This window comes from Nylanderia fulva, unplaced genomic scaffold (assembly GCF_048542155.1).
Source record: "Nylanderia fulva isolate GAGA-0341 unplaced genomic scaffold, ASM4854215v1 Scaffold15, whole genome shotgun sequence".
Lineage (NCBI taxonomy): Eukaryota > Metazoa > Arthropoda > Insecta > Hymenoptera > Formicidae > Nylanderia > Nylanderia fulva.
In genome coordinates this window covers 1903189-1931050 of record NW_028189730.1, presented here as the reverse complement: position 1 = coordinate 1931050, position 27862 = coordinate 1903189, and the positions used below count along the sequence as shown (strand labels likewise).

General features: G+C 35.0%; 5 protein-coding genes across 13 annotated transcripts in view; 3 read left to right on the top strand and 2 right to left on the bottom strand.

Moving 5' to 3' along the window:
• The first annotated feature begins 1447 nt into the window (after positions 1–1447).
• LOC114939065 (juvenile hormone acid O-methyltransferase-like) lies at positions 1448–4976 on the top strand. The gene is made up of 7 exons (XM_085480472.1): positions 1448–1536; positions 1833–1990; positions 2471–2527; positions 2649–2820; positions 3219–3351; positions 3702–3846; positions 3982–4976. Exons 2-7 carry the CDS (start codon positions 1861–1863, stop codon positions 4209–4211), a joined length of 867 nt encoding a protein of 288 aa, XP_085336598.1. The 5' UTR covers positions 1448–1536; positions 1833–1860; the 3' UTR covers positions 4212–4976.
• Positions 4977–5706: 730 nt separating this feature from the next.
• Positions 5707–18893, bottom strand: Ziz (dedicator of cytokinesis protein Ziz). Of its 8 annotated transcripts, none has more exons than XM_085480464.1 (29): positions 18287–18893; positions 17878–17994; positions 17436–17614; positions 17283–17352; positions 16701–17141; positions 16104–16595; positions 15806–15972; positions 15519–15680; positions 15246–15325; positions 14650–14903; positions 14314–14555; positions 14120–14225; positions 13589–13960; positions 13298–13495; positions 13000–13146; positions 12711–12897; positions 12577–12618; positions 12029–12207; positions 11670–11878; positions 11175–11582; positions 10789–11092; positions 10273–10432; positions 9999–10159; positions 9538–9867; positions 9270–9420; positions 8881–9143; positions 8206–8563; positions 7816–8107; positions 5707–7736 (listed from the first exon to the last, which is right to left on the bottom strand). In XM_085480464.1, exons 1-29 carry the CDS (start codon positions 18383–18385, stop codon positions 7502–7504), a joined length of 6405 nt encoding a protein of 2134 aa, XP_085336590.1. In that variant the 5' UTR covers positions 18386–18893; the 3' UTR covers positions 5707–7501. The 8 variants fall into 8 exon arrangements, with proteins under 8 accessions (XP_085336590.1, XP_085336592.1, XP_085336591.1 ...); XM_085480466.1 differs by having other exon boundaries at positions 9279–9420; XM_085480465.1 differs by having other exon boundaries at positions 14126–14225.
• On the top strand, positions 18326–20293 carry c12.1 (spliceosome-associated protein CWC15). The gene is made up of 3 exons (XM_029313211.2): positions 18326–18832; positions 19137–19440; positions 19977–20293. The coding sequence occupies exons 1-3, from the start codon at positions 18702–18704 to the stop codon at positions 20217–20219; spliced, it is 678 nt and encodes a 225-aa protein (XP_029169044.1). The 5' UTR covers positions 18326–18701; the 3' UTR covers positions 20220–20293.
• The window catches only part of LOC114938875 (uncharacterized), a 27066-nt gene continuing 19469 nt past the window's right edge, over positions 20266–27862 (bottom strand). For both annotated transcript variants that reach the window (XM_029312988.2, XM_029312989.2), the window contains 5 exons: positions 24904–27552; positions 24576–24671; positions 23578–23907; positions 22877–23168; positions 20266–21413 (listed from right to left, as the gene is read on the bottom strand). The gene's annotated coding sequence lies outside the window, so the exon portion shown is untranslated. The remainder of the gene's footprint in view (positions 21414–22876; positions 23169–23577; positions 23908–24575; positions 24672–24903; positions 27553–27862) is intronic.
• gbb (glass bottom boat) overlaps positions 23621–27862 on the top strand; it is a 13615-nt gene continuing 9373 nt past the window's right edge. Inside the window, exon 1 of the mRNA XM_029313210.2 lies at positions 23621–25347. Within this exon, the coding sequence (XP_029169043.1) occupies positions 24945–25347 (403 nt within the window). The 5' untranslated portion in view covers positions 23621–24944. The remainder of the gene's footprint in view (positions 25348–27862) is intronic.

Genomic DNA, 27862 nt, shown 5'->3' with positions numbered 1-27862 from the left:
CAAGTCAGAATTAAACGACGAAACAGACGATTTTTGGCCTGTTTTTGGCGTAACTCTTTACGTAGTTTCACGTTCCCACAAGTTTTCTTAGTATTTTCATTCCAATCGCGACAAAGGTAAGTTTACTGGTAACAATTCTTTACTATAAATTCTTTAAATATGAGGTAGACTATTTATATAATATTTTACTATTTATATTATCTAATATAAATATCTTAATATTAAGATAATATAAAAATATTAAGATAATATAAAAATTTTAAGATAATATAAATATATCTTAATATTTATATAAGATAATATCTTTTCTAATATAATTTTATGTATAAAATAAGCTACAATGTAATTGTAAAATTCTATTATAATTATATATTTTAATTGTGATAAAAAAAGAAGTTCTGAATCATTTTTGAAGAAGATAATTTGGAAGATGTAGATGTTTGAAAATCTTTGTATATTAAGAATAAAATTATATTTCATTACAGCTAAACTTCTGGTAAATAACTATTTACAGTTTACAAACAATAGAATACAAGGAAGCACATTCAAAAAATCATTTATCGTTCAATTTCAATTTTTTCGCATTTTTTCATATTCCCTGTAAAAAGCGGCAATTTTTAACCCATAAAGGTTTTAGTATATTTAATTTGTGAAATTTTAAGCCATAAATCATTAAGATCCGAGTTGATTGAATCAGTTCCGAGATAAAAACCTAATTTGACTACACTAACACGCGGAACCGAAATTGCCCGAAGTGCAAGCGAAGCAGGACTTTGAATTTCCTTCGTTTGCACCTAGGTTCTTGATCGACAAAACCTGTTACCAGGCTCTCCTTCCGATTAAAAAACTTCCTCAATATCGACATTATATAAGTCGAGCAGAAAACGCGTTCGAGGCAGTTGCTTATCAGTAACCTAACTAAATTAACACGCGAATCACATAAATATATACATGTATATTGTTGCTATCGCGAGACTAGTTTAAATAACTTACACTAATAGGTGTAATATTGTTAAAATAAGCCAACGACAAGTGTTCAATTGAAACAAACGTGTTTAATAAGAAAAGCAGGTGCATAAGATTTTACATCTTAAGACAACCCGATCCGACTTTCGACGCCCCGAATCCATATCCTAATTTGGCGCGAACCCTTGTGCCCGACCCGAGGCACACAACACCTCGAATTACATTATCTATCTTTTTATAATATAATTTTCTCTTTAAATTTTTATGTTAAGAAATGTCTCTTTAAAAAGTTCGCGATACTGTTCTATTCACGCAACTATTTTTTTAAATGCTAATATCTTGTATTATTTCTTATTCTGTATACATACATTTTACATACACATACACACACACACACACACACACTTCAGTACACTCATCGTATAAAATGCTCTTTCTTCAAAAACAATGATTTTACAATATATATATCTGCTCTCTATGTAATTTTTCGCAGGAACTATAAGTAGCTCGATAAATTCCTCATTTCATCAACAATTTCACCAGCAACATCTAACAATTCACATATTTCCGGTAATTTGGTTATTTTAAAACTGTGTGTAATTAATTGCTCATTTTTATTTATTCAAAACGTTTATTCCTTTCTTTAAACCATCTCAGCTTATTGTATTGAGTGTTGTTTTGTCCATTATTCCGAATATTTTAATGTATTATATTATATAAGCTAAAAAAAATAGTTCAAAAAAAACCAAAATCGTTCTGAATAAGTAAAGAAGAATTACACGCAGAGTATATTTGCATATATTGAAATTTCGACACACCGACTCTTAAATTATAGCTCATTTTCTTCAAGTTTTTATAAATTTTAGTTATATACTTGAACATTATCATAAAATCATGATGCAAGCAGCGCAGTACGCTTTATTTACTAAAGCGAACAAACAAATTATATCACTTATTGTCGACGAGTTTGCCGAGGAACTAAAACATATTACTGGAAAATGTATGGATGTTGGTTGTGGACCTGGAAATACAGGGTTTGTCCGGAAAGTAATGCGTCGCATTTTTTTGTGACGCGACTATACATCGCAGAGCGATGGGACCGGTTGGGGAGGAAGGGGGGTACCCTTAGCTTTCCAACGGTAGGTCGCTCAATTGTTTCCATGCGCTTGGAGGGTTAGGACGGCTTATTCTGTGAACCTCTGCTTAGTGGTCGCGTCGAACTTGTGATGGAGAGAACGATAAAGCAACGCTATGCGATAAAGTTTTGCGTGAAGCTGGACAAGACGCCGCTGGAAACTTTTGAAATGCTCAAGAAAGTTTTCGGGGACGATTGCCTTTCCAAATCGCAGTCAAACAGATGGCACAAGATGTTTAGAGAAGGTCGGAAGGAGGTCGCCGACGAGGCCCGCGCAGGACGCCCGTCAACATCGCGAACGGACGACAATGTGACTCGTGTGCGCCAATTATTGAATTCAGACCGTCGAATGAATGTTCGCTTAATGTCGGAATACAACAAAAGATATTCTTCTTACAGCTCTTAGTCCAAAAGCAACAATGATCGGTAAGAAAAAATAATGAATCGTAAAAAAGTTTGACAGCTCACGCGCGCACAAAAACAACACGTAATGCAATGAAAATTAATATTAATTAATGTTAAAACTATATATGTATATTATATAAAGGCACAGATATTATGGCAAGTACGATCGAATACGCAAATAAAATGTACGATGACAAGGAACGACTCAAATTCGAAGTGTTGGATATTCAAACAAAAAACTTGCCGGAGAAATATATTTCGAAATTTGATCACATATTCTCATTTCACACTTTGCATTGGTGCCATGACATTCGGTAAGAAAATTTATTTAATAATGTTAAATTATAATTAATAAGAATATTTGTCAGTCAGCTCTCCTATTTTTTAAAAAACTCCATCTTCATCTCGACTAAGAGCCAAACGCGATGTTATTGCGACAAATTAATATTTAGAAATTTTTGGAAACTGAGGAATTTGAATCCTATGGTTGGGATCTCAGAAATTCCCCTTGTTCCTTCTCTTAACATCCCCTGTAAGAAAAAATTACCTGTAACATTAAATTATAATATTATTTTTGTAAGAAAGAATTTTTGTAATACACGATTTTACTAATATATACTTTTGCATAATTATGTGTTTCGAAAAATAATTCTAATAAATTTATATATTTTTAAAATTACAATCATTAACATTTATCTTCGTTATTCAACAGCCAGACGTTTGAAAATATGTATTGTATGCTTCGACCTGACAAAACTATGCTGATATTATATATAGTTCGTCATAGTTTTTTTGAAGTTATGAAAATTATGGCGCAAGATGAGCTATATGCATCGTATATGGGGGTGAATATTATTGCCAATTGAAATATAATATAAGATTATATTGTAGAATAATTTCTGTGTAACTGTGAAATTTTTATTTTAAAATCATCCGAATGTATGCTTATATAGATTTGGCTAACATAAGATATGAGATTCAATTTTGTTTTATGTGTACTTGTATTATTTGACATTTCTATAGGTAGCAAAATTTGTCATTTTAATCTCAAATTACGTCAAGATAATTAATTTTGATGCCTGAGTTAATTTTGGATACATCTTTTTTGTATAACAAATATTTTATATGTAATATATAATATATATATTGCACATTTAATTTTTTAACTATATATTGTCAATTATCTTTTATATAGGACAAAGCAAAGTATGTTGGGTCACTTCATTATTCAATCCAACCTCGTGAAGAGATAATAGAAATGCTTGAAGATATTGGATTTCAAGTTAATCATTGCAGTCATCGGATATTGAACTACAAGGATAATGCAGAAACATTTCTATGTAAGTCTTTTCCTTGATATATATACAAGCAAAAATTAAATTCTAGGCTACGTGATTAATATGTTTTTATATTTTTTCTCATTTATTTGATTTACAATATTAAATTAATCGTATATATTTTATTCAATTCGATAGCCATGGTCACTTCACAATGTACTTTTAACTTTTTGGACGACATGCCGAATAATCTAAGAGTTGAATTCAAGAATGAATTAGCACGTAAATTTGCGGAAATAAGAGCTAAAGAATACGCAGATATTATTCAAAATAATTTTAAGATACATAACGTAGAGAAAGAGAAAAATGGAGATGATATGCCTATTGGATATACTGCACTGATAATTTATGCACAAAAAGTTTCATAATTGTATGAATGATCTTCATGATTAATACGACAAAAATGGGCAAATTTGTTTCTTTTTCACGTAGTCTCTCGTTATAAAATGCTTGAAAAATATTTACTTGTATTTCTTTTATGGACTAATCAAAAAATTAATATTTGCAAATTTACATTACAAAGTATACAATTGCTATTTGAGATATAGCTACAATATAATATATGTCATATTATTTTATTTAATTATATTATATTAAATTTCATATTTATAAAATAAATTATAATTAATGGATACTGCATTTTATGCACATATTCATTGAAAAATATTCAATTTTATCATATTTTTAAATGACAAGAAATTGTAGATTAATTATTCCTGCTCAATTTCTGCCGCCAATCTGCTATCAGATTGTGTTTGACAGACTAGGTTTCTACCGCCAATTTACCATTAACTATATTGTGCAAATTTTCTTGGTTTTTGCCGCTAATCTGCTGTCAGATTTTATTTACTATTTATGCTAGCATAATGTCATCAATTGCAAATACGGCAATTAATCTTAGGATAGGAATCTGCTGTAAAGTCATGATTATTGGCTAACATTTTGCTATCTAGGATATTAACTATATATTTTATACTCTAATAATTTATGTAAAATTCTAATATTTTATGTAAAGTTATATGGAACGTATAGGAAATTAAAAACAAACATTTTCTATAGTTCGATCGATTTTATAGCCAATATGTATTTTGTAATATATAAATTTGTAAATAAAAAAATTAATTTGTACTCTCCATTGTTGTTACACAATTTTAAATAACATTACTTATATTTTTATAATATTCAAGCAACGTATTTGTAAATTATTTTTTATTTTTTTAGATTTTAGTTGTTTATTAAACTTATAAATTGCAATTTTTTTATATAAAATTATGCACAATTAATATTAATTAAAAATTAAATATGTCATAATTACGATTAATCAAATGAATATTTATGATTATTTTATAATAAATTTAAATGTTTTATTAAATTCTATTTGTTTCTATATTAGTCCTATTTAAATTCTATTAGAATTGCTATAATAATATATTATTTTGTAATTAAAAAAAGAAAAAAAGATATAAGATTGCATATTAATAAGTTATGATAAATTTTGTCTAATCAAAATATATAACTGATAAACTACTGTATCTACAAACATAAAAAGTTCTGATTAAAATTAATAAAATCTACGTTATATTTTGCTATGAAAAAATCGTGACTCGTAATAAATTGATTATCTACTCGCGAATGTCTTAAATATTCGATTTGGAAATGTGAGATTAATTGAAATTTAAAAACCAGCAAATGACTTGTAAGATTAGATAAAAATTATAAGCTACATGATAAGAGAGAAATCTCCTTCATTACATGCTTAGACACAAAAGATTGTTTCATAATTGTATCAGGTCATGATATATAGGAAAAAAATGGACTGAATTTTTTCTTTGACTCCTTATTCCAATCAAAATTTCGAAACACTCGAGAGAGAAATGTTTATCTTTATTTATTATATAATCGACATTATGAAATAGTTTATACATTAACGTAATTACATTTCCTAAATCTATTTTTTATATACATTAAAAACATTTAAAATAAAGACTGAAATAAAAGTTTTAAAAATTAAATATAGAAAATGTCTCCAATTATCAGGCATCACAGTCTCTAATATGTGTACTCTAGTATGCGTACACACATCTTCGTTACATGTTCAGATAACAAAAAAAAAGATTTGAAACATAATTTATGACACATACTCAAAGCAAACTTTTCTCTGTCATTTCGTATATTTTAGCATTTGTTGTTAAAGCTTATTTCTAGTCTACAATATCCGCACCGGTATGACTTCACGAATAATAAATGAATTTACACATATATACTTTCTTTCTCTCTTTCGCTCGCATTCGCAGTTTATAAAATTTTATGTCACGCGTTTTTCATAATTAATTATCAATATGTAACATTACCCCTATATGTGCGCATTTGCAAGGTATCAAAGTGGTCGGACTTGTTTCCATATACGTAAAGCGTAGTCAACTGGATACTACAGTCTCCACCTCTCTTCATATATAGTATAAATAAACTTTTATTTAATTTCTCATAAATTGCGGTAATTGGCATAGAAGTTACTTGATCCGTACAGAAAAAAAGAAATTTTTCCCCTTATACTACTAATGCAAGCGCATTACGTAAATTCATAATATGTATAATATGTAGCAAAAAATATGTCTGATGATTTATATTAAAGGATCTGTACTTTCGTTTTGCATTATTTCTAAAACAGCCGATCGCATAATAGCACTTGTATGCAAGAAAGTACTTATATATGCAAGAAAAATTTTCAAAATAGTTATATACACAAATCGATTTTTACATAAAGTATCTATAAATCATCAGTATACTATACATATTGCAACGTATACATACATAGGATAAAAAATTTATTCATACTTTTCATGATTATATGTAAGTTATAAATTTGATACGCTAAAATATATATAGTCTCCAAGCATAAAGAATTAACTATCGTCTATATTAATGAAGCAAAAAGATGTAATAAGGATTCAGTTAAGACATGATAAAAAAATTAATCTAATTCTTCAAATATTACAATTTCTTTTTCTTTTCTTAAATTATTTCTGCTCTTATAGACTATAGTTTTCTTAAAGAGGTAAGAATATAATTCTTACAAAATTGATTACACAAACATTATAAATATGTGAATGCATTAGGGACTAATATTATTCACAGTGAAAGAACTAAGATGTGTATCAAAGTACATTTTTATCGTCATAGATTATGCTATATAAATGCCCTGGGGGGTGAGTCTTTGACATCCAACTTATATTCTATTAGTCTAAACTTGCAACTTATTCGACTACAACATCAACGTCATAATTTTAATAAGTAGAAGTAGCTTTCTTCACTGGCTTGTCAAATTCTTGATTCTATATATACTATAAATGACTACAATCCACCCACAGAATTCCCTAATCAGTACCTTTTTTATAATGTTCTTAAATACTTGTCCAAAATATCTGGCAGTGATCGGAAAATGTTTTCCTATTAGGCCAAACGTTGCAAAATATGGATACTTAATCACAGATTTGTATTAATGATGTGGCAACAAGAAGAAAACTAAATACAAAATGACAATTTACAAGTAACTTTCACGAGCTTTGTGTTTGGAAGATGCTTAAATATTACATATTATGCTAAAAAAAAGGATAAATAAATCCGAGGTCTATCAGATGAACAATCTAAGATTATTGACTTAGGCTGTACTGCTATGATTATTGGCGCCGCTGATGGCACTGAATAAAGCGGCGCTATTGCGTTTAAAGCTTCCTACTTGTTCATCCGGCCATATTGGTTCCCCAAACAAGGACGACAAGCTCTGGCACAATTTCTGATAATTCTCACGCAATACCTCTTGATACTCGTGTTGGTCCGGCGTGATCAGTTTGCTATTAATTTGTAGCGCTGTGTAACATATCTTCACAAAATCCCTGAAAAAGCGCAACGCAACCATAAATCACTGTCGCAATCGTGGCATTCGCGTGCGAGAGAGATCATGATAAAGCTTACCTAAAAACATCCTTCAACTCCTCTACTTTGTCATCAGAATATTGCGGAGACAAGGCGGGATCCAAGAACGCGGAAGCGTAAGCCAGAGGACCGGCGTTTACTGTGACGCAAATACTACCCTGAAGACGTAATTGCAGCTTCTTTACGTCTGTCGGCCCGATTAAGGCTACGTCTTCCAATTCCTGAACACGTTGTCTCATTTCGTCCAAAGCAACCTCGATAGGACTCAGTTCCACTATTCGTTTATCGGCAATTCCAATGCGTTTCTTCACATACGGGAAAGCATATTGTGCTGTGAAAGCAAACATAATGAAGCTTTATACCTCTATTTCAAGATAAAGTAAGATTTCAGCCTAATATGAAGAAATAATTCAAATTATTTGATTTTACTCGTGAGAATAGTCCTGCGTTTCCATTGATCCTCTGGATTTCCCCTCGCTTTGCCCTCCTTAGTAAACGGCGTCTCGAACATGAAGCACGATACATTGTGATTTTGCTCGAATTCAGTCTGTCGCACTTCCAACTCGGACTTCTCAAAGTACGGTGTTACGTGTGTCACCTGAATGTACGCTATCTTGGGATCTAATTCGCTTATGTCTACCGGTACAGAATCCATTATCATTTTAACGTTCTCAGATCCGAACTTTTCGCTGTATAAGTGCAACAATCGTTCCGATATCTCAGATAATGATGTCACTTTGGGTTCCTTGTAGATATATTCTTGACCATTCTCCTCTTCGAAATATGCCTAAAAGATATAAAACATATCTTACATATCTCTTGGACGACAAGTAATTTGCGTATGGATGTATATCCAAATTTTTCAACTTCTGGATCCTCGCCGCAATGTTAGATTATGACGTCAAAGGTGAGAAAGCACACACTGAAAATTCTTAGATGCCATTTTTAAATAAAAAGATATTTCGATAAAAATTTCCGATGGTTTTAGCACATTTTTAAAATATCTCGAAAACTATTCCTTGAATTATTATCTGACGTTACAATTCCAACATGGTCGGCGAGGAGTCAGAAGCCTTAAGTAATACATAAATAAATATTTCTTACCATGCCAAAGAACGCTACTCTGTAAAACCTTCCAAGTAATCTTTTGCCAGTTCGTGTGACTTCCACGATTTTATTATAGGCTTGCGCCAAGTGCGAGTAGCAATTCGCCAGAGCTTCGTAGTTTCTTCTTTTTTCATACATAGGAACTATCAAGCGATACAAGTGTCCGAGCAGTTCGAAACGCTCGGCTTTCTCTAAAGTGTCAGCACAAACTTCTAATTGCTCGAGAAAGAGATTTTCATTATAGTGAATATCTTGAACGCCTATGAAAATATATATATATATATATATTTAATATCTCTTATATTGGTTTTCAATTTACATGTCCATGTAGAATACGACGAGAGTACAACACAGACTATAAACACGATACAATAAAGCAAACATACAAATCTCACCAGCGTCGAGCTTAAGATTTCGCTCGTCTTTCGATATGTTGGCAGAGATATGATCGAAAGCCTCTGCGCCCCATGATTGAACTTTCCGCAATTTTAGATACTCGGCCATTAACGCTGCAATGTGCAATTGGCAGCAAGCAGCCTTAAAAATAAAACAAGTATTATTGAAATGCGTACATTATGTAAGAGAGTCTCGTGAAACAACTTTTCGATAAATAAGAGACACACGTTGAGTTCGTGTGATAATTTGCAAAAATACCTCTGAAAAGTTGCCGTCTCTGGCGTGATTCCTGGCCATCGTCTCCAGCCAAGTGTGCCTCAACTCGGGCGTGCTGGCGTACGAGTTTGCCAAACTGTGCTGTAAGTCAACTAACATTTCCGGATCGTTATTATGCTCTCGCATTTGCGCGGTCGCCATTAAAACCGTTCGTATTCTTTTATTGAGATCCTTCACTTCAACTGGAAAACCCGTGCCTTTCATAACTTTATCGGAGGAAGCGTAACTGTTGATCAACGATAACGATTCTTGAAATCGCGAGTTGTTCAAACCAATTACGTTTCCCAACATTTGGGAGACTGAAATTATCACCTATAAAAGAAGAGAGAATCAATTATTGAGCATTATTTCATTTAATCATGATTGAACAGTTTTTAAATATATCGTGGGATAAAACAAGAGAAAAATTAGCCATTATACTTGTAAACTCGAGCTTACTGTACCTGTAAGTGCACTCTAGTCAATCCCTTTCGACTGGTAAACTCAAAGTTACTTCGCATGAGCAAATACAGCAAAGCGCAGGACTCTTGTCGTATGGAACTCAGCTTGCTGTTACAACAACGTAGCAGCTCATAACACAAACGTCCACAAAGCATAGCATTGCCTGCAAAATAAAGAATTTTATTCAAGCTTTTTATACGTATATTATATGAGTCAATTACTCGTATGTGCAATCTCTTATCAGTTATGCATTCTTCCTCCATTAAAAGTCAATACCTTTAAAAAGCGCGACGGAATAATTGTTCAAAAAAGCTCGAAATCCAGCGAAAACATGACGTAATAAGGTTTCTGACTGACCGACTTGAAGAAACGATAAATAAATGTTGAAAATCTTTTGCATGACTGCGTTGTCGCCTTCATTCGCCAAAAGAACATCCTGCAAAAAAATTAGATTTATTAGAACAATACATTTTAATTGCTAGAATCTACAGATACACTTTTTTCTATAGATTTCTTTATTTTCCTATTATTTTATAATTAAGGATATTTATTTATTTTTTATATATAAAACTTTCCTCCCTCTATAATCTAAACTGACCAAATTTTTCGTTTTTTGTAATTATGTTATTATATTATGTTATTATAGCGTGATATAATTATGCCAAATAAAAATAATTAGCAATTTAAATATTCCAGAGAATAATTGGCGACATATTTTGTACATAAAATCATTAGCTAGAACAAAGCTTACTAATTATAATTCTTATTTTTAAGCTTATTAATTATAATTACTTTAAAATGAATACAGAAGAGCCCCAAGCAATCCAGCGCGATAAGACCGACTTCCGTCGCCATGTTCGCTTCCAACAGAGCTTGGTACACCTTACCGGTTTCATTTTCAACAAGATTCTCTCTAGTAACTGTATTATGAGGTTGTAATGTGCTGGTAGCGGTAGTGGTTTCATTAGTGAAATCTGGTGGTGCCATTCTAGCCGGTAAAGTCATCGCTTTAACGGTACGCGGTTTTCCAACATTACTCGCGGCATTGGCGGCTATTTGCCTCTTACCGATATATTTGAAATGATGCAAGCTCATTCTAAACATAGAAAAGAACAACAAGCATTAACAATCTTGTATACCTTAATTTTTTATGTTATTTTAATCTGCTTGCTACTCACTCGATCACTGTGAAGAAGCTCAGTATTTCTGTATCGTTGCATTGTTGCCACCAGGCGATTACCTGATGATCGCCCAGATATTTGACGATGAACAGAAAACAGAGTAATATATCCTTCACTTCTGACGGTTGCAATTTATCACATCTAGGCGACGACTGCGTCACGCTCAACGTACGCGAATGCCTCTTCTTCTCGCCTGTTCCGTTATCCACCAATTCCCTAACAATGGCAGTCTCTTGGGAAATGTTGGACTGGGATGCACCAGATACCGTCGACGTGTCGGATTCGACGCTAGCGCAGGAATATCCATTTACTAATCCTTGACCCGCGATAGCGGCGAAGTAAGTCGAGTCTCGCAGATGTATAGACGTTCTCACGGGTGACTGAGTGTCCAGATGAAGAGTCAATCTAAACGCAACAATAAAACAGAGCAATATTACTACTTCTTTTCGATTTCCGTTTTTATCAAATAACTGTCCAATAATCAATCAGTACCTATGAATGGACTTTGGTGTGCTTGCAGTAGCACCGATAGTGCTATCCTTTGTTGCCAGAAACGAACTGCTAGTTGACACCCTATTTGTACTATTTTGTTTCATTTCTATCTTGATCTCACTCTCTTGTACTGATTCTAGTCGGTGCAAATTCTCCAGAACAATCCCGAGCCACGGTATGTAGACCGATGCTATTCTACTCAATTGACCCTGAAAAAATTAATTAATATTCAGAAAAACAAATAGTTACAGATTAATTCGCATAAATAATTTTATTTATTTTTTTTAACAATATAGATTCTTTTAAAAGTATTGCACAGCTTGTCTTAAATAAATTAATAAAGATATTCAGTCACGCACCTTATTCTGATATCTATCATCCAATTCGTGCTTCGCCATTAAGTCTCGTAAAGTGCCTATAGCCACCTTACGAATCTGCACAATTTCATTGAGAGAAGTTTTAACTTCTTGCATCAGTAGACCAACTAGGAAGTGGTGTTTGCAGAATTCCTCCGTGAGACAATATTCATTCATCAAATCTGTCGTTCATTAAATAAAAACATTTCAGTTTCATATTCTACTTTCAATATTCGCTTTCTAATTGTATAATGCAACCGAAATTTATACACATAATACATATAAATGCGTGTAATATAAAACAGACAAGTAAGAGAGTGCATATGTGATTTTTAGTTCATACTAAAACAACGCAAGCGCGCGCTACGCGATTATATTAATAAATAAATAGTGCAAATATTTGTCGTTTTGTAAATCCTTCGATTCCACAGGTGCTTTTAAACTTGACATTTAAATTATATTCTAACTCGCATTGTAATTACCTACATATAGCTACAAACATGAAAATGTTAACACATATTCGTGGGGGGATATATAAATATAGAACGTACCATCGCATTCTGGTTCTCTCTCACAATCAGTGTCATTGTCATCTTTCAAACAACACGCGAAATGATTAAGTTTATCAATAAATTAGTACTACTTTCACCGCAATTCTTACATACACGCGACAAGAAAAACCTACCTCTGGAAACGAGACGCGACTGCATCATCGGCAGGTTGAATGATACGTAGTGCTCGTGAGAGCAAATGATCTGTAGAAAGGTGAACTTGAAATCGTGCAATGTGCGTGGATCACCCGGCGAAAAGTTGTCCAAATAGGAATTGATGAGACGAAACACGAAGCCGCGGTCCATGAATGTGAGGCATCTCTACGATAATCAAAATTAAAAGATGAGATGATAAAGATATATATATATATATATATATATATATATATATATATATAATTTCTCATACACAATATTATATACCTTTAAGAATTGTGCGAGGCTTTTGTTCAATTCGTGCGTTTCCACTGGCATTTCTCTGTATTTGGTCATTAGGTATGGCATAATTACTTCCAATAAGGCTTTGATCTTCTCGTGATAATCGTTCGAAAAACGCTCGTTTCTATGCATCTATAAATATATTGTATTTATTATATTCAGTTACGTGAAATGATTAATTTTTACAAAAACAGATATTAATGTATGATAATTTATCTCGGCAAATGCAAGCTATTTCGAACAATCTACATTTTAATTACAAATAGTTTCCAAAACAACTTGCCTTTATCCTACCAGTACTTAGGAGATATTGCGCCATGCTTTTAATCATTATTTCAAAGAAAAAGCTCGAGTGGTGCATAAACTTGTTCACCACCAGAAAATCGGTGTTGCTCGGTTGCAATAAAGCTGGCAAATGTTTCGCCAGTTGCTCGTGAACCGTGACGTTGCCATTTCGTAGAGGAGGCAGCACAAACACGAACTACGTACAAACACAAAGAGAATATCGAGATAAATCGACAATAAATAATGAAAATGTTTAATTAAAAGTACTGCAAATCCAAACATCTTATACCTTGATATACGCTTGTAGAATTTCCTTGCGCCCGGCTTCGTGTACCATGTTTATAAAGTGTATCAAGACCCTGATCACGTACAATCCGATCTCCTGACTGGTATTGCACGCCAACAACACGAACAACTGATTCAATATAGTAGGTAAAAACGTTATAACGGTGACTAGTTGAACTGCGTGTGCCGCCTTCAAGATTTTACAGGTCTCTGAATCCGACGGTATCGTTGAAGGTCTCGTGTCCAGGATACGTTCAGCGTGAACGAACAGATTGTGCAGATGAAGGTCTCGCGTAAATACCGTTGAAATTAATTGGAAAGATACCGTGAAGATGGGTCGTTGAGAGTCGATCCATGTGATATCCGGTCCAGCGTTCTACGAAAACGTACATTCATGTTATTTCATCTAAATATATTTGTTTCGTGCCTCTATGAATGTTATTTTTTCATTTTACCGCCATTATTTTGACAACTAATTTATAACTAATTTTATCGTTTGTGCTAATTAATTAATAATACCGATAATCGATCTTACTCTTACCCCTTTTCCTAGCCCAAGGGGTTGTATGGAAAGATAGCCGTGTGGCAAGTGCGTCGCTACAGGTAGTACTTGGATACTCGATTCCACGTCCACGTTCAGTCTGCACGTAACATTTTAAACACATATTTATTTATCGATAAAAGTGTCAATATCCCGCAACCGTTAATTTCATCAATCGTTCGGCGTACCTTCCTTTGTGCAGCAAAGGCGCCCACGCATAGCCGACGCAATTTTCAACGCCGTTCTCCTTTTTCTTGTTCATATCACAGCTTATGTGATAAAAGGAAAAGAGTAAATGGTGTTTCGCGTGCAACTTTGTAGGCAGCTTCAGCTTGATCTCTTCATACCAAGAAGGCACCGCGTTGTGATGTAAAACTGCGCACGATGCTCGCAGGCATAGCAATGGTGTACCAGGTTTCCCGTAAATCGCCTATTACATAATAGCAAAGAGAGAAAAATCAAGATTTGTAGATTCAATTTTCGTATAAACTTGTAGTTAAAGAGAAAGTTTTTGTCACTCGTACTCGTAAAGGTTTGGTATTCTCGCCATCGTCATCGCGAAGCTCCACGATGCACGCTATGTTCCTAGCTCGGGTAAACATTTTCTGGCTGTCAAAGCAGAGGGTCTGTGGATATACATAGAGATGATTGATGTACGAGACGTATGGATACACGTCTCTCTCAGAAGTGCTCTCGAACTCGGCGATCTCGATTGTTGGTTCTGCCGTTGGAGGTATCGGAAATGACTTTAAAGGTGCTAGGCAAGTTGACAACGTATCTGGAAATCATATTTTACGTATCACATACTGAACTTCTGTTCAAAACCACTGCGAAATATAATTTCTTCTTTTATAATAAGAATTAAGAATTATTTTGTTACAAAAATTACTAGAATAATTGTCTTTAAGAAAATTAATTTGCAAAATTTAGTTTTTGTGCACCGATTAAATATTCAAATTATATTTTTTCTTGAATTTTTTAATTCTTAAATCTCGAAATTTGTAAATTTTTTTAGCTTTGAAATATTCTTAAAATATTATGCACAAAAACCAAGACAACAAAACTTTTTTAATAATATATATTATTATATTATATTATCATATATTATTCATTTACTCACTTTCAGGGATGTCCGTAATAGGTTCTATTTTTATTTTTAACCAACCAGGTATTACAGTCAATTTGCTAAGCTTCTCAGGTCTGCAAGAAAATTTTATTAATATAATAAATTATATTATAAATAAATTTTTGTGACAAATTTAATTATTATCTTCAATTATATTCATAATATTTAATTATCTTTAATTTTATTATTATATTTATTTGTAGCACATACATTAAGTTCTATAGTATAACTATCTAAATTATACTAATTAATTATGAATATACATACTTTCTATATTCTGAAAGAAGTTTTAATAGTTCTTCGTCCTTTATTTTGTTATTTTCCTGCCTGTATATCGCTGGAAAGTCCGATGATGTGTCCAATTCATTACTATATAATCTAAATAATGGTCTTGCAGCCCATGCAAATGGCATTCTATAGTTTCCCAGTCTAAAAAAATTGATTGCAAGATCTTTTTTATAATCATTTCTTTAATTGTCTCATTTTAATCGAAAAGTTTACGCTTTGATATTGCGACAATACAAGAAAATATATCTGAAACATACAAATCTTACCTTTGACAACACGCTCGGACCTGTTTGTGCACCTTCAAACCCAATCTTGGATCCTTCGTAGCTCTCAAATATGGCTCTGAGATCTGATATATGTTCCCTTGAAGTAATTTATCTATCCTGACGACGAGAAATATGTCCGGATGAGGATTGGTGATATTGAATATAGCCTGCAACAGCAAGTATATTTTTCAAATGTTGAGTATCTTTTATAAATCTTTATCTTGCAATTGCACATTTATATGTTTAAGATCATATAAGGTTCTCTGCTGTCGTTCTTATATTTAAATAATTCGCATACCTGTTTTGGATACTTAATCCAATCTGAAGGAATACTTTTTAAATCCCCGGGAAGAGTAATATCCTCCGTCTCTGTTGTGATTCCTGCTGGACTCAATTCTCTTGTCATATCTCGCACCATTTCATGATTAATGTCGAAATGAAAATTCTCCGTGAGTTTTCTACCATTTCTCGCGTCGAATAAACTCAACGTTGTGTAATAAGGTTCCACTTGGCACAAAGATTCCTTCTCGTCTATAGGTGCTTGCAGACGAAATTTCAGGCTTTCGCACTTGACGAAAATTCTATGGCCGAATTGCTCCTTGTAAGGATCCACATTTTGATCGACAGATTGCCCTGTACTTATCTTGGAGTGTGGTATATAAGGATACACACTGAACAGTCTTTTTCTATTTTCTCTCCTTGCTAGAGCAATGCTGGTATCAGTCTCTCTGGAGTACTTTATCAGTTGTGGATTCATGCTTTGTTCAAGGCCCTTCAGGGTGCCATAAACCTAAAATCAAAATAAAAAATAATTAGATCGATTTATCAAACTCTATAAAAAAAGATACAAATTAATAATTGACTAAAGCAACTTTAAAAATAATAATTGCATCACCTGCATGGGTTGTGGTGAAGGCGGAGGCGTGTTGCAGGCTCTCTCCAATGAAGCGGCACGTTTTTCCTCTTGCTGTTTATAATGTTGCAACACAGAACTGAGTTTCAACAACCAATCTTGCATATCAGTCTCACTTTCGGAGGCCAGGGTATAAGACTTGTGAGTGTCACTCATTCGTAATTCGAAGCAAAATCTCCCACGCTTTGAATTTCTGACAACTTCTGTGCAAAAATCCATAACTATTGTCAGTTTGGCCTCCCCTTTCCTTTCGTCTTTGAAAAATTCAAGTATGTAAGTGCCATCAACTTCCTGTCTAAGATGGCAGAAACGTCTCTTGAATGATTTCGAACCAATATGAGCGAACATTCGATCTGAACTGCCAATCTCAGGTCCTTTCATCAAGTAGCCTTCCTTCGTTATGCCATCGTTCTTTGTTAATTCCTACAAAAATATATACAATGCTTAATTTTGAATAAAAAAACACAAGAGAATATGATATTTATATAATTCTAATAATTCTAAAAATGCATCAAAAGTATCATTGCTACAATATAAATCTTCTAGAAAAAAAAAAAATATTACCTCATCTACTTGATCCACTTCTGTATCGATTTCATACACTTCATCTTTTAGGTCGTCCGCTTTCGATATCCTATATATTTAAAGAATAAAATTATTTACAAAACAACAAATGTAATTTTCATGTTAATTAATCTTAACATTAGATTCACATACTTTGGCAATTCGAGATAAGTTCCACTGTATACCGCATATTTGTAATGTACAAGATTCCAATTGGATGTATAACTATGCAAACATTCCTTCGTCAGGAGATTTTCCACTCCTTCTTCGCTTTCTGTAATATGCTGTGCTGTCGGTACCATGCTACGATATCTTCTTGGCAGAACCACTTGCTGTAGAAAAATATATATTTAACAACAATAATCATAATTATATCTCTATCTTAAAAGAAATTATGTCTTAAATTTTTTCAATTAAGCAATTTTGCCTGTTCATAAAATGAAAGACATAATAAAGATGAATTATATTTTGCATGTATTTCATATATTTTTATCTCGTATCCTATCGTCAGTCTTGCTTTGTTGGCTTATCTAGAAATGAAACGGATACTGCTGGCAAGCTTGTAGATAAACACTATAAAAATGTGATAACTCACAGAAATATCATCCTGAGGATATAGCAGTAATTCTCGCTGAGGGTCATTTTGAAGCAATGTCTTATTCTTCAGGATAAAGTTCTCAAAGTCAATAGGTTCCACCAGGTGTGGTTTACTCTGTAAAGAAACAAACAGATAAATACACAAAACAACACAAACCTCAAAGGTGAAGAATTAATTCAGCTATCGCACGTAGAAAGTTCATTATTTGATATATATACATATAATATTTCTGCGAAATCCATTTAACATTAAATCCAACAGAGGCATCAAAAAACGATCAATTTAATTTATGAAGCTTAATATTAGAGAAAGTTTGTTTGACAGGTGACGAATAAGAGGAGTCCTCAGGTACAAAAGCCACAGGGAACACCCAGTTCCAGGGAGAGACGTCGAGGACGGGTCTCACCTGGACCGTGCTCTCGCGGACGACCTGCGACACGGTTTCCCGTAGCTGCGCCGCCATGCCGGGCTTCCCCAGGCCGCGCGTGAACTTCCTCTCGCTCATCCCGGAGCCGCGCCGCGCGATTCAATGCCGATCGATCGATCGATGCCGGATCAGATCGGAGGCGTCCGGCCGCATCGGGTCATCGCGTCGCGTCACGTCACGTCACCGCTGGCGTCCTCGCCGGAAAACAATTGGGGGCATCACCCGCGACCTATTGTGACAATCGATTAAGATCGCCAACAACTCCCGTCAGCCATCACACCATCGCGATTCCCCCCCACGTTTTGCGCAGAGAAGAGGAACCCGACCGACAAGCCGCGTCTCTCCGACCTCCTGTCAGCTGTCAAAAATCGCGTAGCCTCTTCAGCGGAGAAACATGACGACGGCGGCGAGACCGACCTTCGAGCCCGCCCGAGGTGGCCAGGGTCGAGGTGAGAAGGACCTGAGCGCGATTTCTAAGCAGTACAGCAGCAGGGACTTGCCATCGCACACGAAGCTCAAGTATAGGTATGTATGTTGACGGATGGAGTCGTAAGTCGTCAGTATAAATCTCTCTGGAATCTGCAATTTTTTTGTAATAAATATTGATTTATTAATTAATATAACAAAAACTAGTAGAGAATTCTTAGCCGTGTTGACGGAGATTATTTTGAGGTTATATCAAGGAAAAATGAAAATATGATAGGACAGGGCGCAAAATATTAACAAATGTCAATAAAATACACTTTAATAATAAAAGTAAAATAAAATAAAAAATTAAAGAAAATAAAATTTAAATTATATGAAGAATTACTTACATGTTTCTTTGCAGGGAGTATGGGCAAGGAACAGTCGAAGAACTGCGAAATCGTGACTTTAGGAAGGAGTTGGAGGATAGGGAACGAGTGGAAAAAGATAAAGGATCGAGCCGTCGTGCTATTGAACCTTCCAGAGAATCGACTACATCCAGCGCGAAGAGACAGAAGTTGGATCAAGTTCCCGCAGCCAGCTTAGATGCGGATGATCCACTTGACGAGGATGAATCAGATTCTGACAGCGATGAAGATGAGACTGCAGTGCTCTTGGCTGAGCTCCAGAGAATTAAGAAGGAACGGGCAGCGGAACAAGCTAAAAAAGTATGGGAAATCTTGCAACTATCGATTAAAAACTTTACAAATCTGGTCAAGAGTGAAAAAGAATGCAAACTTATCTTATGAAAGTCAGATGAATAATATATATCAGTGATGAAGTAGTTATTTTATAAATATCTTTTGCTTCCAGAGAACATGCAAAGAAGAATCTCGTGTCTCAATTAATTGAGACATACAATTTGATAAAATTGACTATAGTTAAAGTACAAGTTCAAAGCAAAAATCCAACACACTTGCTCTGTAACTTTTAACACATGTTATAAATTAATGCATTTTTTTTACACAAGTACTATAACACATGTATTAAAAATTATAGAATAATTGTTACATGTAACAAATTTTGAACAATTACGGGAAGTAAAGAGATATATGAAAAATATGTACATAAAAATGAACAAAAGTAATAGAATCTCATGACCAGATATTTAGAAGTAATAACATAAAACATTTTTACTCACAATAGCTTCATCCCTCTATTGACATTCATAGTTTACAAATCCGCATTGTTTTAAATCTTGCAGGAGATGGAGAAGCGGCAGGAAGAAGAGAGGATACGCATGGAAAATATTCTTTCGGGAAATCCTTTGTTGAACTATGCCTTGCATAGTGGAAGAGTGGATATGAAGGTACGAAGACGATGGGACGACGATGTTGTCTTCAAAAATTGTGCGCGTTCTGAACCTAAGAAGAAACATGACGTTTTCATCAATGATTCTCTGCGAAGCGAATTTCACCGCAAATTTATGGAAAAGTACGTTAAATAATTCATTAATCAAGTATTAACATTGTAAATAATTTTTTTAATGCATATTATATTGAATAAAAGCATTTCTTCTCATTTTCTATATTATATTATTATTGACAATACAACTACAAGCCTAGACAATAGAATAAAAAAATTGTGCTTAAATTAAATTATTTATGTGCAATTCCTTGTTATTGATATTATAATACAAAGTGGCTGCCAGATTAAAGAGACATTAAATATTCAATTAAAATAAATAAATACAATAAATGTACTGATGTATCCTTCAAATAGAAAGAATTATATATATTAATGCTTTAGTTTCTTATTGTCACTATACCAACAACTTGAAATAAATTTGCATACGTAGAGATTATGAAACAAAAATATCTCAACTATTCTGCTGTTCTTCTACATTTCTCAAATAAACAGACATTTTAAATATTCAGAGGATACTTTTTCCTTTTCCCTTTTTGTTTTATTCTTCATCTTATTACCATATACAGATGCTAAACTATAGAAGCTGTCACTATACTCGTTATATTTAGACATATAAATAAAAAAATATCTGCAAAAAAAAAACAACTTTTATTAATTGGTGAAAGATTATTATGTAATGTATTTTAATCATTTAAACGAAATATTTATATTATTGGATCCTATTCTATCAAATATCTCCACAGGAAACATTACAAATCGCTTTGTTCGTTCCATGGATAAGCGTTTGAAAGAAGAGAGCTTGCGGAAGTAGAATTTTTCGCTTCCGTAATTGTTTTAAAGCCCGTGATTGAATAATAAACAGCCTATCCTTGGCGATTCATCTGCATAAATGCCATCTCTTTCTCTCGAAGAGTTTTGTATCTCCCAACTGCGTGGATTCCTGCCAATCTCCACCTCTCCTTTCTCCGACATTTCGTTCCTGATTCGTATCTGCGATCCTGCGTATGCCTTCGAGCTGTATGTGTGATACGTACACATGTGTGTACGTCGGTAGCGATCCGGTCTCTCGAACGAATCGCGCGCTGGGTCAAGTATAACCGGTCTCACAGGGGCCCTACGGGGCCTGTCTTGTGGCAGCAGGCAGTCTACCAGTGCAGCTGGTTATCGCCAGTAGACTTCTTGGCACCGACTTGACACCGACATGGCCAACCGACTTAACGCACTACCCAGCCAGTCGTCGTCCCACAAAGAGAGGAACTCGAGAGCAGCGTATCTGAAATAACACATTGATTATAGAGGACTGTATTAAGCGAAATTGAATGTCAATTCCTCATCGTCTAAATCGAAAGTTGGAGGATCTAAAAATTTTTTTCGCTCTCGTCCCATTCTATTTTTTTTATTTTCTTGATTTGACATGTCGAGCATTAGATAAATTTATTTTTTTTTCTTCGAACATTTTCTCAAATTTTAAAGTAAATTCCTACAGGTATATTTGATGACAATATCGTTAGAATATGTCTTATTGAAAAATTTAAAAAGACTTGAAAATGGAAATTTTCAGTGACATCAAAATATTAACTTTACAAAGCGCGAAAAGATTATTGTCTTTTTAAGACGTGTATGCGATATATCATAACTCTCAACTAATTCTGTGGCTACATATTTTCCAAGAAAAACATAAATAAAATTCTTTGCATTATTCAGCATGTATTAATGATCAACTTGAAAAATTCTAAGAAAATTTCTTACATATTTTTCCTATGAATACACTTCCTGTGATCGATTATTATTCATATCGAGAATTCGGTTTAAGATTTTTATCTACTCATAAAAAATTTCTAGAGGAATCTTATCTACAAGTTTTTATCTATACTTGTATAGAGGTATATCTATTGTAAGAATATCTTACAAAAATATAAAAAGTATAAGCATTTCATTATCTGTCGCACGCATAACCGCAGGTTTTTTATCGATGCAGAACAATTAAAAATTTTATTAGAAGATTATTTATAACAGATTGAGAAATGAAAAATAAAAAAAGTTTTTGCGTAATCGTTTATCTCACATCAAAACTTATTATAATTTCGAAAAGAAACATTCTTTTCCTCAAAATCACACTAGATTCGATATATATGTATGTCGATATATATCAAATAAAATTAATTCGTAAAAGTTTGAACAAAGCGAATTCTTTAGAAAAATAACACGAATATACGAGTTTATTTTTAAGAAATAATTTCATTTATAATTGATTCTCGAATAGACCTAAAAAAAATTAGCAGCGTTCCGATACATGTTTTTCTTCACACCGTGCATATATTGCCTTCACACATTTGATATTTGCGGCTTGAATTCACTTTCACCACACACAGGCCACTAATCAGTTACACCTTCTGTTCCTTTTACATTTTATGGAATACGCTGGCTAATATATAAATAATATACATCTATAAAATTATTAGGCAAAAATTATATTTATCTAAATATATCGATGTGGTGTTAATCAACATCGACCAATTAAAAAAAAATCATTGTTATTCCGATTTAATAAGCAATTTTAAAAGAAATGCGCTAATAAAACGGGCATCTTCGAAGAAAGGTGTTTCATAAAATTCCAATTATTTCATAGGTGTTTTTTTTTTTTTTATTTACCTGGTACTTGGAGACCGACTGTCTTTGGTGTCGCATCTTATTAAATGTAAATAGGAATGCGAAAGTTAAAGAGATATTAGTTACCTACATAGAGGAATCTTTTACAGCCTCTCACACGAGCCGCCATCGCGTCCTCTAGTCCTGGTTCACGATACCACCTCGTTAAAGAGAGTCGAGTTATCGGCGACCAGTCCTGGTTGCCAATATTAACCGCCTACTCGTTCGTCAGGGGCGGTCCTACCTCTAGGATCCAGGAACGTGCGAATAACGAGTCGTAAAATTCGCTTCATCCTCTGCTGCGCTTCAGAAGTCGAGGTACGACTCGGTAAACTTTCCATAATTTTCACATCCCACATACAGCTTCAGGGATATTGACCTATCGAAAGTTTTAGCAAGCATTAGTTAGTGTATTCCATACTGGGAATATAAATTATATCTCTAATATCAGAGAATTTCAACTATTATTCAAACTTTTCAACACTACAACTGATCGAGCTTCCAAAGCTTATATTAAAATTAAATATTGATAATGAAGAAACCTCAGCTGTCTTCTATTTCGCATGTTCATGTCTTCTTTTCCTCTCACATGTTAATTTCGTTTCAAAAATTAATGACGCTGTTAAACAAAGTACACTCCAACTTCGACTCTAAGCTGTTGCAAAGCAGAGTAGTGAAGTGATAATGAGGTCATACGTTTGCGTGTCGTAAACGAGGAGGAACAGCTCGGAGAGTGAAAAGCTCGAATGTCGGCGGGAGAGGGGCCTATCAGGCCCCGAGATACGGACCTGGGAGGCGGTGAGCTCGCAGAGAGACGACTCGGGACGACGACAGGCATGGGCCAGACAAACAGACTGCCACTCGCATTGCGAGAGTTGCCAGGAGTCATCCACGGTGACCTATGGTCATTCACAGTTCATCGACGACGGGCGTAAAGCGTTGGTGTTCTTCTTCCAGTCTGTTGACGGAACGCATCATCCGATATAATACTAGAGATACAGACTGCCGATCGAAGAGCACAACTAGTCCTTTATCACGGATAATCGCTCCTGATCCTGGTCTGTCATTTCTGCGTTATTGACGGTGATAAAGTGTGTCGGGGCACTTATCTTCAAGTACTAGAAGAAACAAGGATATATAATCTTCACTGCTCGGGCAAAGTGACCGATCAACAGACTAGTCGCGAACTGGCACGTCTTTTTCGGGAAAATTGAAGGTGATGTGCGCGGAAAGATTGACATATTGTGTTTTTGTCGCGCGTGAAGAAACAGACGAGCGAGATCAGAACGTTGAAGGATAGAATTGTGATAGATGTTCTAATAGATACTTCTAATTTAGATAATTATTTCTAATATAACGTAAGAAGTATCGAAAACACCGGGGCTGATTGATAGAAAAGACGCGATGCACCGTAAATTTCTGGTCTCCTTCATCGAAGTTGTCAAATTCCAACACAGTCGCATCGATGCTGAATATTTGACACGAGTCGAGCTCGAAAGCGACCATCGTGACAATCGTTTCCTTCAAGATTTTCGCGGTACCAGTGGAAGACGAAGTCGCAGGACGAGATCGTCGAGTCATTAAGGACATTCGAGGAGTTCGCTGCGATTGTGACTGTCCGCGATGTTCATGTTCCTGACGAGAAACCGCAACGCGCGCAGTCGATCAGGATCACCGTTATTCAAGAATCTCGACCGCCAGTTCGCGATCAAGTCATTAAATTCTCAAAGATTGTAAGCTGTTTGGAGTGTGAAATTCTTGGAATGTGAGCTAAGGCTAAAGTTACCAAACATTTTCAATTTGGTGAAATCCTCGAATCGTTTGTTCCTCCAAACACTCTCGTCCAGCTCTGAATAGTCGCGGAACTCTTCACAGCTGATTGCTGAAAAAAGACGCACGTGTTTTGCATAAGTGAAAGAATTTTAGGAACGAAAATAAATATCAAAAACTTTTCTTTTGTCAATAAATGTGTGAGAAAGAAACAAAGAGAGACAAGAAAAGGAAGAGAAGCTGAAGAAATCTCTTGAGTGATCTCTTGAATCTCGAAGAGAAGATAGTAGACGAGAGAAAGGACAGAAAATCAAGAGAAAGGATAAAAAACAGAGGAACCTTACGATTAAACAGACACCCGGGGCCTCTCTTCAACATCGTCAAGATGTCAATACGGCCTCTCTTCATCCTGTTGCTTCTCGCAACGATCCTCGACGACCTCGGCATCGGTAGCGCCGAGAGGATGAGCGGTCTGTACGTGGACAACGGTTTGGACCAGACGGTGGTCCATCGTGTGGTTAGCCAGCGTGAGAAACGCGAGTTGGAACATGAGTTTCTGAACCTCCTGGGACTCCCGGATCGTCCGCGAAACGTCGTCGGCAGGCCTCCCCAGGTCAAGAGGTCGGCGCCCAAGTTTCTGCTGGACATCTACAAGAATACCCTCGGCGAGGACGAGGAAGAGAACTCCGCGGTCCAGGATCATCGCAAGGCTGGGGAGTTCGATCTCAGTCGGCAGGATCTGAAGGCGATCGATCAAAGCGACGCCATCATGAGCTTCACCCCGCGCAGTGAGTGATTCCGAATCGAATTTTAATCATTTGCTAAACAAAAAAATAGACATTAGTATAGAGAAAATGGTATTGAAAGAAAATAGATCCTTCGATTAAGTCGATTGCCAAGTCCGCGTTGACAGTGACGATTTCATTCAAAACAAGATGAAAATAAAATCTCTATATTGTTTTATCGGTAAAAGATATAATTATGAACGAAAATAATATATAATTAATAAATAATATGATTTCGTCTATTAATAGATAAGCATAAATGAGATTTTAGCAAACTGAAAGATTCTTGCGACTTACAGCGTTATTTTTCGTTTTAGTGCAGTGTTTTTGTGTTTAAAATAATTATCGTGGTGTTAAAATATACCGAAAACTCTCATTTTGGTAGAATTTAATATGTGAAAGCAAATATTAATTTTTTTTTTCAATGTCAAACAGCTGGTTTTCGTCCTTATAGTTAGGCTCAAGTTCATTCGACATATACATGTTATTTATTGATTACCCAAGCAAAAGGAGTTCTCGGTATATTTTACAAGTCTGTTCTATCCATTTCAACCGGTATTTTTGAAAACATTTTTATTTTCACGTACGTCGCAAGAATTTTTTGGTAAAATACATTTTCTCGCTTCTGACGTCATCAATCCAAGATGGCCGCAGTACCCACTGCGGCCATCCAGGAGCACTTAATGTCGATTTTTCCATGCAATCGATGAATGAATAAACACTTTCCTCCGCAAATTAGTAAAGAAAGATTTCAGATTTCGAAAGGATCAAATTAGATAGATATAAGGCAAAGTCGATGTCAGATTCATCGAAAAATCTATATATACTCTGGGTAAAAAATTGATCGCACAGAGGATACATTTACCAAATAAAGTAATATCTTCCCTCGCGTTCATTCACCCCTGAATTCGTTCCTGATGCATCTCGACAACTAAATAATTTATGACAGCATTCTTATGACATTACGAAAAAGGAATTAGCTGATATTGTTAATACAAATATAAATATACGTTGTAAAAAAACAAAAAAATGCACAAAGATATCAAATAAACACAGAAAATTTTAAATAGTTTCCCTTAAACATCAGTCTTAAAAGTAATCTTGTAGGTGATTAATTATCTAAAAACAATTATCGAGCCGAAAAGGTTTTCCCGGAAAAAATCCTTAATATTGAGAATCGATGGGACTTCAAAAAACCAGAAGAATTTTCCTTATCGCACACGTTCCTGAGGGATGAATCACGAAAAGGATGGGAAACACGCGTAACGAGTTCTCGGGGCAATCGGCAAACATAAAATTTATAGGACTACATTGTCATCTATCTGTTTTACGATTGAATTATTCAAAATTACACGCAGCCTCCGATACAAATTTAAGATAAAAAAATCTCTATTACTTTTCTTCTCTCGTTTTTTTTTTCCCTAACGTTTTTTCACAACGCATAGATCACGGTATGAATGGTGGACAAGGAATCGATTTGAAACATCAAACGAGATATATTTCGCGAAGATGAGATAAGAAGAGAGGAAAGAGGAAGAGGGAACATTTCAGATTCCTCGGAAACCCGTTACTACCTCCTTCTCCTCTTCCTCCTCCTCTCCGTTCTTACGTCTGGTTTTCTATTTCGCTGTCGTCCTCTCGTCGGTGAGAAACGTTCTAGACTATTCGACGCGAAATGCGCGGCATGCACGTAAATCCGATCATTACAGTAGATGTAACAAGTCGCAAATCGTTACATACAAATATAAAGAGAAAAAGAGAGAGAAAGACAGGAGCTTAGAAGCAAAGGGATGCAAGGGAGGGTACGGAAAGGATTAATTCAGATACACACGCGCTCGCCATAGGCCGTATATCTTATACAAAGTCCTCCTACCACCGTGGGATACCCCCCTGGGAAAGACGAGTCAATAAGTATCTCTCTCTCTCTCTCTCCTCTCTCTCTTTCCTTCCTCGCGCCACGAGCAGGTTAAAATGTCTCAACTTGGGGGCTCGGGCTCGTCCCTCGCGTCCTTTTGCTCCCTTTTTTCACTTCCCTCCTGTACAATCTTCCTTCTTCGCGCGGACGGTCGACTTGCCCGGAGGGAGAATGGCATGGCTACGAATTATGAAGATTAGAACGCTGGATCCTGGATAGATGGATGGATGGATGGATTCGCAGCGGAATTAAATGTAACAGTTCCGATCCTCTTCTCTTATTCATCCTGGGTTCTTCAACAGAGAAGAAAAAGACAGGTCACGTGTGAACGTTGATGTCAAAAATTGATCATCATCGGGGAATTAAGAGAACGTTCGTGAAATTTTATTCTGCCCCTTTTATGTATACGAAAACACACATACATAGGAGGGGGCGATGAGAAGGTACAGCGCGGCGGCACAGTGTAAAAAACAAAAACGCACGGCTCGCCACAGAACGTTCCAAGACGCGCGGTCCCAAAAGCTATTTGGGACCACCCCGAGAGTCGAGGAGGCCCCGGCAATCTGGTACCGTTGGAATGCGACCGTCGGAACGAAAAAACAA